The sequence below is a fragment of the Diabrotica undecimpunctata genome, chromosome 9 (genome assembly GCF_040954645.1).
Source record: "Diabrotica undecimpunctata isolate CICGRU chromosome 9, icDiaUnde3, whole genome shotgun sequence".
Taxonomy (NCBI): Eukaryota; Metazoa; Arthropoda; class Insecta; order Coleoptera; family Chrysomelidae; genus Diabrotica; species Diabrotica undecimpunctata.
The window spans coordinates 47,824,127-47,839,547 of NC_092811.1; the positions used below are offsets into that span (position 1 = coordinate 47,824,127).

A 15,421-nucleotide genomic window follows, 5' to 3' on the forward strand; every position below is an offset into this window, starting at 1 on the left:
ATATTCCAGAATACACGCGAGATAAATTAGTATCGTTATGCGAAGATTTTGCAGATATATTTGCATTAAGACATGATATGCTAACATGCAACAACTTTTATGAACAAAAATTGAGAGTAAAGGAACACACACCAGTTTACATAAAGAATTATAGGACACCACATTCACAAGCAGAAGAACTGAATAGACAAGTACAACAATTAATAGACCAGGGAATTGTCGAGCCATCGACATGAGAATACAACAGACCGGACGTACTAGTACCGAAAAAAGCTATAGATGGAAACAAAGCATGGAGATTATGTATAGATTTCAGACAGCTAAACAAGAAACTAGTCACAGATAAATTTCCGTTACCAAGAATAGACTCAATATTAGACCAACTAGGAAGAGCAAAATGGTTCTCAGTAATAGACTTAATGTCAGGGTTTCACCAGATACCATTAGAACAATCATCAAGGAAATACACATCTTTTAGTACGGAAAAAGGAGCATTCCAATTCACCAGACTACCTTTTGGACTAAATATAAGCCCAAATAGCTTTTCAAGAATGATGTCAATAGCATTCACAGGTTTAACACCGGAGAAAGCATTTTTGTATATGGATGACATAGTGGTGATAGGAATAACAGAAAAACATCATTTAGACAACTTAAAAAAGACATTTGAGATATGTCGGTAATTTAATTTGAAGCTAAACCCAGCAAAATGTCAATTTTTCAGAAAAGAAGTTACATATTTGGGAGACGATCTTTCGCAAGAAGGAGTATCACCGAGATAAAGCGAAATATTCAACAATAGAGAAATACCTGACACCGAAGACAGCGGACGAAGCCAAAAGATTCGTAGCATTTTGTAACTACTACAGACGTTTTATTCCGAACTTTGCAGAGATATGCATACCTATAAACAGATTGTCGAGAAAAGAAGTAGAATTTTTTTGGTCACAAGATTGTGAAGAATCATTTAAGAAACTTAAATCAGCTTTGATAAAACCACCTATTCTCAAATACCCAGACTTCAAAAAACAATTCATACTAAAAACAGACGCATCAAATGCGAGCTGCTCAGCAATTTTAAGTCAGAACTACGACGGAACAGATTTACCAGTAGCTTACGCATCGCGAAGCTTCAACAAAGGAGAGCTTAACAAACCTATAATAATTAAGGAATTACTTGCAATCCATTTGGGAATCAACCATTTCAAATGTTATTTATATGGAGCACCAACATTCTTGATAAAAACGGATCATAAACCACTAACACACCTATTTTCGATGACAGAACCTACCTAGAAACTCACGAAAATCAGATTAGATTTAGAAAAATACGATTTTGAGATAGAATATATAACAGGGAAAAATAATTACGCAGACAGCCTTTCGAGAATATCAACGAACCAGCTAAAAGACTTATACATAGACAACAATCATATATTGAGCTATAACCAGAGCTCAATCAAAGAAGAAAGCGGAAAGAGCAGAGTACAGGGAGACAGAAGAGGAAATTACATTACAGCATAAAACCCACAAGCAAACAGTAAGAAAGGTACTAAATAATATGGAGGCGCATAGACTACCAATTTTGTCTTTTGGAGCAAACCGAGTCTCACCAAGACTGAGCACTCGGGTCAAAAACAAAATCAAATGCAGTAAGAGCATGACCACAGGATTTAATCACTTTGATTTAGGTCAATTGTTGGTACAGCTTGATCAGCTAGCGGTAGAGAATGCAATAAGTAAAGCAAAAATATATGTAAATGATATTATTTTTAAATTGTGCACAATTGATGAATTTATAAACGAAGGAAATAAGATATTGAAAAATGTAGACATATACATATGCGAAGTACCAGAAATCATAGAAGATGACCAAGAAAAACTGAGAATAATAGAAGAATACCATAATCACCCGATGTTTGGAGGTCACGTGGGAAATAATAGACTTGTAAAGAAACTAAAAGCCAGATTCAGATGGAAGAACATGGAAAAGGACATACGTAAATATATTAAACATTGCCATAAATGCGAAATTAATAAACCAAAAAGATTACATGTCGAAGAATTTGTGATATCGGACACTTCGTCAAAACCATGGGACATAGTGTATATAGACACGAGTAGAGGGCAAATGAGAGTTCTAGCCGCACCGTTCGTATACCCCCCACCATTATTATACCCCCCTCCAATGGTGAGGTAAGGGGTGAGAGTTCTAGCCGCACCGTTCGTATACCCCCCACCACCGACCCCTACCCTTTTGTATACCCCCACCACATCGCATACCCCCCACCACTGACGAGGTCAACGATCGGTCAAGGGGTCAACGAAGGGTCGAGGTCAAGGGGTCAACGACCGGTCAAGGGGTCAAAGACCGGTCAAGGGGTCAATAACCGGTCAAGGGGTCAACGACCGGTCAAGCGATCAACGATCGGTCAAGGGATCAACGACCGGTCAAGGGATCAACGATCGGTCAAGGGATCAACGATCGGTCAAGGGATCAACGATTGGTCAAGGGATCAACGATCGGTCAAGGGCTTAATGAACGTTACACACAAAGGATAAAAATATACATTATCAGTGAAAGTCAAACAGGTCAGGTATGTAAAAACAAGAATTAGCAATAGACAACTTTATTTTTATAAGGTAAAATAAGGAAAAAAACAAGAAGTAGGTTAATAGTGAAACAGAATAGTGAAGTACAATAGTGTTTCAAACACGGTAGCTTTATTTGGGTAAATTCATTATATAGAATATGTGGTGGAAACAAGGTGCATTTTACACTCACACCATATTAATAAATGCTAAATACGTAAATAAAACAATTATTATTAGTACAGAAATGCTTTTATTAAATACATTATACCGTTAATACAATAAAGTCTAAATATAAGATTATTAAGTTTGTGATTTACTTGAACCATCTTCAACCATACCATCAATGTCTTTATCAATAACTTCATTACTGGAAGTATCATCTTCGTTATTTTCTTCTTTTTCGTATAAAACAGATGGAAGATAGTCTTTTATTCGAATTAAATAACCATCCAACTTTACAACTTTTAGTAACGATACAAATCCATATAAACATATTTGGTTTTTAAGATACAAGTCACAGATTTCAGCACCTTTTTCATATTTTTTATCTAATTCTTTACAAAATTCTGGAGAATAAGATGATGGACGCACTGCACCATAAACGGCTTCATGAGAAGCATCAAACTCCAGATTTGAAAAAAGTTGGTGTAAGTTTTGAACACCACTTTTTAAATCCGTAACTTCAATTTCGGTAACGTAACACATCCACATTGTAAATACTAGCAGTAAAGCTGAAGAAGAACTGTAGGAATTAGCTCTACAACGTGTTATTAAACAAACACCCCACCAACAAACTCTCCCACTACGATAAAAAATCCATTTCAAAACTATCTACATAAAATTCATCCCCACCATCATTTTCTGCTTCTGGTAGAAGTAGTTTAGCTTGCTGGATTAAATAATCGAGATTTTTTTTGTTGTTGGTTAGGTATAAACGTATCTATTTTGTAATGACCCCACGCTAATGTGTTAATAGTTCCGGGTATAACATATCTCTTATCATCGTGGGAAATTAAAGCAACCTTATTTTTTATTTCAGTATACATTTCATGTAAATGTGACTTAAATGTATACATTTTACGATAAATCTTTGCATTAGTATTATCAACTACTTGTTTATAATCCGTAAATGTTAAAGATTTATTTATAACGTTTTTGGAAATTCCCTTAGCTTTTTTAAGGTTATCATTGTTACTTAATGTCACACAATAAGCTTTGGCACCAGTACCACAAAAATTTGTAATTGGTTTACCTTTAAACTCATCCTTTAATTTACCAACCACTGATGGTGTTTTTGGTATATTAAAGATATTATCGGCGGGGTAATTGGATGTATCAAATAAATGAAGGTTTTCTTTGATATCGCGGTAAACGTTTTCTGTTTGAATGTGTAAAATTAATGAATCAGTGTCGGTATACAAAAGTGCGACATTATCTACATATTTAGCTTTAATGTAATTGTAAAAAAATCAATCATACGAATTTTGGATATTTCTAAAATTGAAAAACCGACATATACCGGTTTGTCGTAAATTATTTTTAGGATATTCATTTGAATTGCAACTAAATTATCAGAAAATATTGAAACAGAGTGAAAATTCGGCATACTAATAAACCCTTCAGCACCGATGCTCCCAGGCAAGTTTTCAGAGTGGGATAAAACTTTAATATCAACCCTCTTATCAAGGTTTTCCATAGTTTTCCCGTAAATAGAGTTTGTGTAATTTTTATATGTACTTTTATCAAATTCATTATTTAAAGAATTACGTAAATTTGTGTTTAATTCAATATAAGGTTTTAACCACAATGATTGAGAAAATTCTAGAATTCGATGAATTTTAGTCACCTTTAAACCTTGTTCAGTACACTGTTTCAAATTTCTATAATGGATAATATATTTATTTTTCGGTAACAACGTTAATACAAGCTTGGGATCTTTACTATTAGGAGGAATCAGATTTTCAGGACAAAACGGTAAGTCGTTATGGAAATCATGTAATGTTTCAGGATAAGCTAAATCAACTTCTAAGACATACCCCTTTGGAGATTCATCATCGACTGATAAACAATCAAAATGAGTGATTTCTACATCATCTAACCATCGAAAATCACCATGCGGAAGGAATTGACTCATAGCGTAACCATAAAGGTTTGTAGCATCTAAATAAAGAATATATGAAGTAGGTTTAGAACAATCATAATTCCCACAATACTGATTATTTGCAGCAGCAAATCTATTGCTACACTGACTTATACCTCCACGTATACCCTTTTTAAAAAAATGGAGCATGTCTATATCCGTCAATAATTCAAGCTGAACATTAGTTTTACGCAACATAGCATCCCGGCTAAGTGATGGAGCTGTTAAATATTGAGCAGGATATAGTTTATAGTTAAATAAACAATTATGTCGAAAGTTTTCGAACACATCAGCTAATAATAAAATATCTGATTTTAAATAAACATCTGAGTACTCTCCTAAAGTGTTACAATTAAAAACTTCCCAAACTCGCTTAGCTCGTAAGTACTTTTCATCGGAAATGCCTTCACCTTTTAAAATATCGAAAAATTCTTCTTGTGTGGGTAAAGATACCTCACCAAGTTTTGAAAAGTTATCCAGGTATGAATAAGGGAAAACACCTTTTTGTCGTAACAATCCGAACTCTTCATTTGATCGACAATATTTTTGTAACTCTAGACATTGGTTATCATTTAGGGTTTTACTTAAATTATCCAGTGAATGAGGTAAAAATCTGAAAGAATCTACAAACCTTAATTTTAAATATATATTTCGCTCTAAATCACCACGATCAACTAAAAGTAGTTTGGTGAATGATATATATTTTTCTTTAGTTTGTGCAATAACATCAATTTTTTCGTTATTCTGAGCTAATTTTGTTATAAACAGATGCGAATCGTAATTGGTTAAATTATGCATGAAAACAGGTATGAACTTAGGTAATTTGTAATTTAAATTACAAGCGTTATGAGCCGCGCCAGAAAACAACCCTTTTAGATGTGAATGATCTCTAACTTTAATTTCGTTAATATCGAACGGTTTATCACAAATGTGACAACACTTACTAGTAAAAAATTGTAATTCCTCTTCTGGTGTGAGTTTTTTCATAGGTTTAATATGTTTAAGATATTTATGATAAATAGTGTAAACTTTTTCCTCTAGTTTTTGAATAAACTTTTCAACCACGTTGTCACCGCGATAAATGATAAGTTGTGATAAACTGTCATCAAAATAACATTTAACATAAAAACCGAATGAATATGGTGTATGCTGATAGGTTTTGACAGTAAACGAGGAATTATCAGAAGGTGTTGCATATTGTATCGGTTGCAGTATACTTTCAAAATCAGCATATATAACAAACGGAACTTGCATTTGTTTCTGAAAGTTGGAAAACTGTAAGATATTTTCTTTTTGTAGATGTCCATATTTATTGAGAATCATGTTGGTAGTTGGAAGCTTAGTATATACAAAGTTGCAATCGTTGTCTTCATGTTTGCAAAGACGTTCTAAGGATGAGAAAAATTGTAAGCAACCATTACATAGAAAAGTCTGACCATTATGGTGTGATTTTTGTTTTGATATTAACCGCGATAAATTTTTAATGTAACAATAATGACTATTCCCGTACTCATCAAAAATAAGTAATAAGTTAACATGTGTAGCTTTTTTAGATTTTGTATGATACAACGGTCCAACGATTTCCAATTGTGTGATATTATTTTTAAAACATTCACTAATCCCAAAAACGTTAATCGAAATATTATTTAGTAATTCAAATTTTGGTATATCTGAGTTTCATAGGGAATTCTATATTATGGAACTTTAAGAGACTAGTATAATGCGGATAAGAAGTAGTAAGATTGGATTTACCTGTTGGGTCAAAAATTGATGCGTTTACCGCCCAACCAAAACATGCTTCATCTTTATTCATTATATTAATAATTGCTTTCTTCATCTCGATTTGTCGTGGTAACCTGATATATGAAGAAGATCGTAGAGGGTTGTACTTATTAATGTTAACTTCTAATGATTGGATTTGTAAAAGACTCCATCCAGATTCCTTTTCTTGTATTTCCGAAACCTTGGGTAATATCTCCCTAATAAAATCTTGATATGCTTGTTTCAAATTAGTAGAAATAGTAATAATCTGATTTTTTGTATTAAATGATTTTAAATCATAAGTATCTTTTTCAGGTATTGTGTACATAGAGTAAAGTTCGAAATTAACTTTTAACACTTTAAATTTATGTAAATAGTTATGTAGGAGCTTCAAAACGTTACCTTCAATTTCACTAAAAAATTCCAAGTGATCAGTATGATGTTTGTTGCTAGAAAGACGGTAACTACCGATACGATTTTTAAACGCACTTGATAGTTTCTCAACCCCACTATCATTACTAATAACACTTTTCTGTGAATTACTACGTAAATGTCCTGTTAGTCCTCTCCCAGAAATTTTTTTATAACAATCTTGACATTCGATAACATTGGATGTAGTGGTAATTGGATGAAAAATAGATCTAAAGGGAGTTGCTTCTACAATGGTTGAATTGTAATTATTAGCGGATGTAACAACATCTGGGTCATCATTAAGTTTCACCTTTTTCCCTTCATTGAATCGTTCCGGACAACTTTCCCGTTTATGCCTACTTACACTGCTTTTCTTGGATAAAACTTTTAAACAAGAGTTACACTGCATGGTTGTTGACTGAAGCTAGGCTAGGTTGTACGACACGAAAATGAACAATAACGAAAGAAGTGTGGGGTATAAATATAAACTTGTTTTGATTACCGGTTTTAAACTGGAAATACCGGTTTTAAACTGGAAATACCGGTTTTATGGTATTATTAGAGTAAATAATTACAAAAACTAACAATATATCCCAAATATAGATAATTACCGCATTTATAAGCGTGGTTAAAAGTAAAAGTGTAACAAAAAATAGTTTTTTTTACCGCTTTACCGCTATATGTAATATATATATAAACTTGTCTTGATTACCGGTTTTATGGTATTATTGGAGTAAATAATTACAAAAACTAACAATATATCCCAAATATAGATAATTACCGCATTTATAAGCGTGGTTAAAAGTAAAAGTGTAACAAAAAATAGTTTTTTTAGCGTTTTACCGCCTTACGCGTTAATTTTTTCTCAAAGTAGAGTGGTTGGAAGGTGGTTGTAGGACTAAAAAAAAAACCCTGATGTGGAAAACCAACAATAAGCGCAAAGCTGTGCAGACATACATAAACTCAACTATAGCGGGTAGAGTATTCACTTCATTTGCGAGAGCTTACATCGCCTTCGAGTATTCACCTTTCTTTGTTACAGCAAGTGTAGATCCTGTTTCACCCACCATTTCGCGTTGCTTGGCTTGGGTTCGGTTTGTTGTATATCACCCCGTTTAAGTTATGCAATTTCAAATAGTCGCTTCTTTTCGCAATGAAAACCGTACAACGTTCTGCGTGTCGCGAGCCGGGGTTGTTGGCTAAAAAAAGAGTTTTATATAATAGTGTGCCAGATACTGAGTTTGAGGAACCGTTAGCTAAAAGACAATTAATTAACACGGTTCCTCCTTCAATCGAGTCGCCGCCGCCGGTGTGTGAAAATTTGATTCCGTCCGCGACCGCACCGCCGTCACCAAGATCGGTCCCGTCTTCGATCTCTTCTCCGGTCTGTAAAATAAGGGATAGGCAGCGTGCACCGTCGGAAGAGAGTGTTGTTTTTGTAAATTGTAAAAAAATTAGTGAGGCTCAGCGCCTTATTTTTAAAATAAACAATAAAAAAAACTAAAAACTAAAGCAACGGTGCACTCCGCGGTTAATGAGAATGTCGTTCAGTCATCCACATTTATTAAGGATGACATTCTTCATGCCGCCGAAGAGGCTGCATGCAAACATAAAATGGTGAAGCAAGTAGCGGCGGAGGTGCACGCTCCTCCAAGCACCTCTACACCTTTCGAGGATATCTCCGACTATGAAGAGGAAACACCCTTAGGTGAAAACTTATCCTCTATCGAGGATATATTAGATATATCTGATTATGGATCACCACCAAGAGAGAAACCGTTGACGGAAACCCAAGTCTGGGAAAAAAAATTAATATCGAATTCGGAGCCATCATTGATTAATGTAGCGGCAAGCGCCCTACAAATCCCGAAAAAAGTAGAAACTCACCATCAAGCGTTTTGCGAGAATTACAAGGGGGGAGTTGTGTCGGCTCTGGAGCAGCATGCGGACCGTCTCCAGGAAAGTTTGAACGAGAGTATAAAAAATAGTGAGCTGCTTAAGAAAGCCACCGAAAATATTTTAGCATATGCTGAAAAAATTATGGTGGCTTTCCACGAAGAACAAATCCGGTTGACACAAGACATAAACAACACCAAAACTTTCCTAGCCAATACTGTAAGAACGGATTCTCGAGGTAAGAATTTTTATTATAATATGTTGCAACAATTTTACTAACAAAATTTACGTAATGCTATTAATGATAATTACAATACTGATAATGTTTTTTGTTTGTTACAGACTTTTTCAACAAAAATGCTGGTGGTGATATCCTGCGATGCTGGGGGATGAGTAAACCGTGAGTAATCCAATTTTTTACCTTAACTTTTACTTTTTACAATCATAATTAAAACAGTTTTCCACAAATTTTTACAAGCAAAAATTTAATTTATTATTTATTACAGAATTTTAATTTATTCTTCATTAAGTACTACCTTTAATTTTGTACACCAACCTTTCCTTCTTTAGGATCATAATAAAACAGTTTTCCATGAATTTTTACAAACGAAAATTTAGTTTATTCTCTATTGTGAAATTTTAATTTTTTCTTCATTAAGTGTCACCTTTAATTTTATATATCATTATGATATTTTATGTAGTTCTACATTCTGCTATTTCTTTGTTACAGATCCCACCCCGACGACCCTGTTATGTAAATTTAGTTTTAGTCTATTTTTGTATATAATATTTAGTTTTAGTTGTGTATATAGGTATATATAGTCTATATAGTTTATTTTTAATTGTGTTTAGATATTTATATAAATATATTATTTATTTTTGAATAAAAAATATGTAAAAATTGTTGTTTCTATATTTTCTTCTTCTTCATTTTGTGTATATAAGTATATATAGTTTATATAGTTTACTTTTAATTATGTTTATATTTGTATATATTGTTTATTTTTTAATAAAAAATATCTAAAAATTGTTGTTTTTATATTTTCTTCTTCTTCATTTTGTGTATACATGATTTTTATTGTGATTTTCTATATCGTTTTTTAATAAAAACATCTAAAAATTGTTATTTCTATATTTTCTTCTTCTTTATTTCGTGTAGATATGACTCTATCCGTTTTTCAATGCTCCTCCAGTAAGTTGTCGCTCCATCGTTTTCGTGGTCTTTCCGCTAATCGTCTCCCCATTAGGTGACAGTCTCTTACCATCTTTACTACTCAATTTGTTGTCATTAGACTCATATAATCATTCCATTCTACTCTTCTATTTCTCCCCCATTTCTTGATGTTCTTTACCGTACATCTCCGTAGTATATCTATACTTCTAGCACTCTCCCATAGCGTCTTACCATCGATTTTTCTGAGGGTTTTTATCTGTTGTTTCTAGCATTCTTTTCAACATTTAGACTTCTAGCTCTATCCCATAGTACCCTACCATCGATTTTTCTGAGGGTGTTCATCTCTGCTAACATTCTTTTTGTTCCCTCTGTGTCAGTTCGTGTTTCTACTGTGTATGTCATTATTAGCCTGATGACTGTTTTGTAAATCCTACCTTTCATTTCTTCCCTGATATTTTTTTTTCTCCATATTGTTTCATTCAGGTAACCTGCAGCTCTGCTCTATTACCTTGATCTCCCACTTCTGTTTTAAGCTTTCCATAGCTAGATAGTGCGACGTCTAGATAGTAAAACTCCATCACTTGTTCTATTATCTAACCCTCCAGCTCTAATTTATAACTTAGTAGATTTGTTGTTATAACCATGTATTTTGTTTTTGTATGTAATAAAGGAGAAAACGGAAAAGCATTAAGACATTTATTTTAAATTTTTAAATACAGTTATTAAAAAGAGATTTCAATAAAACTTCATGGTAAGTATATGGTTATAAGTATAGAATTTGAGTACAAAAATAACTAATAAGGATTTGCAACATAATTGAATTACAAATATATTACCATAATAAAGTACTAATATTTAAACGAATAGATAATTATCGGTTCATTAATTAGTTCGAATGGTGTTATCTCTGGTCCGCAAAACATATTATTTCCCGATACATCCTCAATCAGTTCGGGTGGTGCTATCACAGGTCCCAAAAACACATCATCTTCCGAGACATCCTGAAATTCCACGTCACTATACAATAAACTATCATTTTCTATACCTGACATGTCACTCTCCGACAAAGAACTAAACTCCTCTGATAGCTCGAGTGTTGACAAACTCCATACAGATAGATTACAATTCGTAGTAGAATCGCATGGACCATCATCACTAATGATGCTATAATTATCCCAATCTGTACTAGAGTCACACACACCACTCTCTACAATGATACTTGGAGAACCAACTTCCATGGTTGAATGTGTAAGGCTTACTGTCTAACAAATATTTTTGGATAGAACTCAACCGAAAGTATCTTTAAGACTGAGCTAAACAGGTTTAACAACAATGGGGGTAATTGCCCCGTCAAGGTCTTGTTGGATTTTTTCTTTTTATTCTATAGTCCGACCATAGACAAGAAAAGGTGAATATGCGGTCACCAAACCGGTTCAAACAAAGATAGGTGAATAACCGGTCAAGGTTTTATTCTTTTTATCCTATGAACGTGGGTAACAAATGTGAACAAACGGTCAAGGTCTTATTGGTTTTGTATCTTGTTGTCAGTCTTTTTTGTTAATATAAATTTTTTCTTTTTATAGCGCAATTAGTGTTATTAATGTGATAATTGTTTAAAAATTTCAAGCTTATACCTCCCTCCAATATAAGTTTACATATATAGATTATTTTCCGAACTAACTTATTAGTTAAATATGTGTCTTGACGACGGTAACAATGATAGTATATCTCGTACTGGGCGGCAATTTGAAGACCGTTTACTTTCTTTTAAATATTGGAAGGGTACAGTTGAACCCCTGTTATTAAGCAAAGCTGGGTTTTACTATACAGGGGTTAGTGATATAGTTCGGTGTTTCTACTGCAATACTGAAATATATAAATGGGAACCTTCCGATATACCAATTGAAGAGCATTTAAAGTATAGCGACTATTTTTTTGCAAAAATGTTGGCGACAAAATATCGAAGTTCGAAAAAAAAATGTGTTCAACGAAGTTTTAACAATATAATACCATATATTTTAATAATATGTATTATTAATTTTTTTATTTTGTTAATAAATAATTAAAATATTTTTATATATATTTCAATTAAAAATGTGTCTTGACGATGGTAACTTTGGTAGTATACATCTGTTTGAAGATCGTTTACCATCCTTTAAATATTGGAAAGGTGCAGTTAACTCGTGTTGTTAAGCAAAGCAGGGTTCTAGCATATAGGGAATGTCGATGTCGTTAGCTGTTTCTACTGTAAGGTCGAAATACGCAAATGGGAGCCATACGATATACCTATTGATGAGTGCATAAAGCATTCTACATGTCTGTTTGCAAGACTGATGAAATGTAATTCTATCTTTTTTATATATAATTTGTAATAAATTATAAAATGTTTTTGTACTACTTATTATAGAGTTGAATATACTATCGGTAACAAAGAAAGGTGGGGGTATTAGCGACACGAGCTTTAAAAACCGGTTTCGATATGGTTTAGTGGGGGTCGATGGTATATAACTTCGTTAATGTAATTCCAAAATCAGTTTAGACTATAATAATGTTTCAAGAAAGTATTAAATTTACTATGGATAAAGTGAAATTACTTAGTGAAAAATCAACACCTAATTTAACATCTATTGGATATTATACCAACAAAAAAAAATTGAATAAAATTTGTGTAAACTGTTGGGTGGAGGCACTTTGTGAACTCGGTCAAAACAACATATTTGATGATGTGTGTCTACCCTTGAAATTACGTCTGTATGTCAACGAATACCCGACAAAACGTTATCTGTTAGATACAGCTTTGGAAAGAATTTTCAAATTTTCCGACGTTTGGTTGTGGGTGGACCAATTCTTAAAAAAGACGTCAACTTTCGACACCCTTTTTCCAAAACTTGTCCAATACCAACAATTGGAATCTCTTAAGCCTATAGAAGACCTGCTACCACCAAGGATTCTGAAACGGTTGCAGTGTAAGGGGTATCAACATCCCTTCAAATGTGAAGGTTGTTTAGGTTCTGTAAGCTCATGGAACACCTGCTAGCACCAGGGATTCTGGGATGATTGAAGCGTGTCAACATTCCCAAGAGTATGAAGGTTGTTTGGCTGGAACCTGTAGGTGCAAGTAGGTTATAGATAGAACTTATTATTGTAGTTTGGATCAAAAAAATAAAAAGTGAAAAATATATTGTTTTTATTCAAATTTACTCCATTACAAAATTTTCATAAATAAAAAATACATTTGAAAGGGCGCATATACATTTTTGTTTAGAGTGGTAAAAACATTTTGCTTCTGATATTGGTAGTGGTGGGAATTCGCCTACTTCAATTACAGGTGTGGAAGAATATTTTCTTATGTAATTCGCTTTTTCCATTCCTTTTAGATAAACAATTTCAGCTTTATCTGTTAATTCCTTGATAATTTTTTTAAATTCGTATAAGGGGGTAAAACCTTCATTCCAAGAGATGAAGTGATGGTGTTTGCTTAACCATACAGCTTGCTGAATTAGATCAGGAGGTAACATTCGTAATGGGAAAGGTGGTTTAAAAATATATATTACAACTTTATCACCCGAGTAACACGCTAATTCTTTACAAATAAACCTATTATTCTCAATTTTAAAACCTTGGATATCAATAACAAGTTTCATATTTTTAACTGTTGGAGTTTTTGGAGAACTTGTTTGAAGGCTTCGTATTGTTGAATTTGTTTTTTAAGTTCTTTTAAATTGTTTATAAATTTTTTTATCGTGTTTTCGTGTGAACGTTCCATCATCAACTAACGTTTGTAATTATTACTATTGAATAATATACAGTTAAAACGCATGCGTATTAATACTGCTTTACTATTTTTGTTAATGGATTATATGTAAATTCTTTCTCGTGTAAAATTAAACAATATGCGGATACATCAGTTGTTGATGGTGTATTTGTTTCAAATTCGATCCGCAGAGCGATGGATCCATTTTGAATCACTTCTTTCTATCTACTGCAATCTATATGTATAAGCGGCGTCTTAGTTTTAAAATCTTGCGGGTTAAATATCGGTTGATTTAAACTTAAATTATAATAACTTGTCTGAAAACTTCCAAACATTTCATAAATTTGAGCGAATTTATTGGTTTCAAAATCTATTTGTAAATCATTATAAGGATATCTTTCAGAATTCAAAAATACTTTTATATTTTTGAGGTCGTTATGATCAAATTTGCTCATATCTTTAGTAATCTTTGATTTTCTCCCTTTTTGAAATGCAATAATGATATGTATCGGTGTTTCAATATTAGTACTGGTTTTTACCGCCCACGTATGCCGTGTTGTATTATTTAATGATGGATATTCAATCATTTGCCACAAACGAAATTTAATTGGTAGCTCAATATTTTTATGAGCTATACTATTTAATCGTAGTTGTTCACGCATGCTTGGGCTAACATAGGCGACATTCCATTGCAATTTTGTTATTTCAACTTTAGGGCGTTCGGTGTCGTCTATACTTACAACTGCGTCCACATCATCATTAGATCGTATTAAAATAAGCTCTTGCTTCACATTCATAATAATTTTTCTAAAATCTTCAAAAAATCCTGATAATAATCGTAATGGGATACACACGTTAAAGTTACCATGAGCATCCACAATTATTTTTTCATTCCCTGCTTTTGGGAACCATCCAGCATTTTGGAACAGAATACTTTCGTTTTCGTTAAGACTTAAATAATTTTTAATTGTTGATACCAGTCCGACCTCTCGAACAGAGTCTATAATAACCCCATTTACCTCATACCGTAGCTCACGAAATAAAAAGGAAATAGCGTTATTTATGAATTTAAGTTTTGTTGGTTCCTTATCGTCGTGGGTGAGTAGTTTTCCCTCAATATCTAGGTATGATGTTGACGGTAACGTATACGCGTCGAGATCTTGAATAGGGATTCGTATTTCATCGTTGTAGTTTCCGGGAATGTATGGTGAATAGGTGTGAAATTGATATTCCTGTATAGTTGTATCGTTATAAGGATGACCGGTTACTTGTAACACTTCCATCACACTAAAACTTTGAAGCCAAGATTTTTTAATAATAACCGATTAGATGGTGTTAATATTCCACTTGTTTTTTTGAAACTGTTCAATTTTTGTGTTTTGTCGGTTCTTTTATAGTTTTTTATGTAATCAGGTTGTTGGCGAGAAAAGTTTAGAACCATTATAATCGTTGTCGTAAATGTAAATTAATAGTAATCTCTTCTTGTCGAAAATTAAGTAATTTACCGTTTTGATCAACAATTTTTACACTAATGTTGTTGATTGTCCTAACGCTGATGGGGTAATATAAAATATTTTGAGGTGACTCAACTATTTTATACCCACTAGGTACGGTCGGAAAAAATTGATGGATTATATGAACTGGGTTTCCATTTAAATATGAGCCTGAAGCGATATTGCAATCAACACAG

At 33.0% G+C, this 15,421-nt stretch overlaps 3 protein-coding genes across 3 annotated transcripts; 1 reads left to right on the forward strand and 2 right to left on the reverse strand.

The window, feature by feature from the left end:
- Window positions 1-419: 419 nt before the first annotated feature.
- Window positions 420-2,200, forward strand: LOC140450638 (uncharacterized). Its single transcript, XM_072544299.1, has 2 exons — window positions 420-679; window positions 1,453-2,200. The coding sequence occupies exons 1-2, from the start codon at window positions 420-422 to the stop codon at window positions 2,198-2,200; spliced, it is 1,008 nt and encodes a 335-aa protein (XP_072400400.1).
- A 1,276-nt stretch (window positions 2,201-3,476) lies between these two features.
- On the reverse strand, window positions 3,477-7,316 carry LOC140450639 (uncharacterized). The gene is made up of 3 exons (XM_072544300.1): window positions 6,488-7,316; window positions 4,363-6,123; window positions 3,477-4,042 (listed from the first exon to the last, which is right to left on the reverse strand). Exons 1-3 carry the CDS (start codon window positions 7,314-7,316, stop codon window positions 3,477-3,479), a joined length of 3,156 nt encoding a protein of 1,051 aa, XP_072400401.1.
- Window positions 7,317-13,952: 6,636 nt separating this feature from the next.
- On the reverse strand, window positions 13,953-15,014 carry LOC140450640 (uncharacterized). The gene has a single exon (XM_072544301.1). It carries the CDS (start codon window positions 15,012-15,014, stop codon window positions 13,953-13,955), a length of 1,062 nt encoding a protein of 353 aa, XP_072400402.1.
- Between the last annotated feature and the right edge of the window lie 407 nt (window positions 15,015-15,421).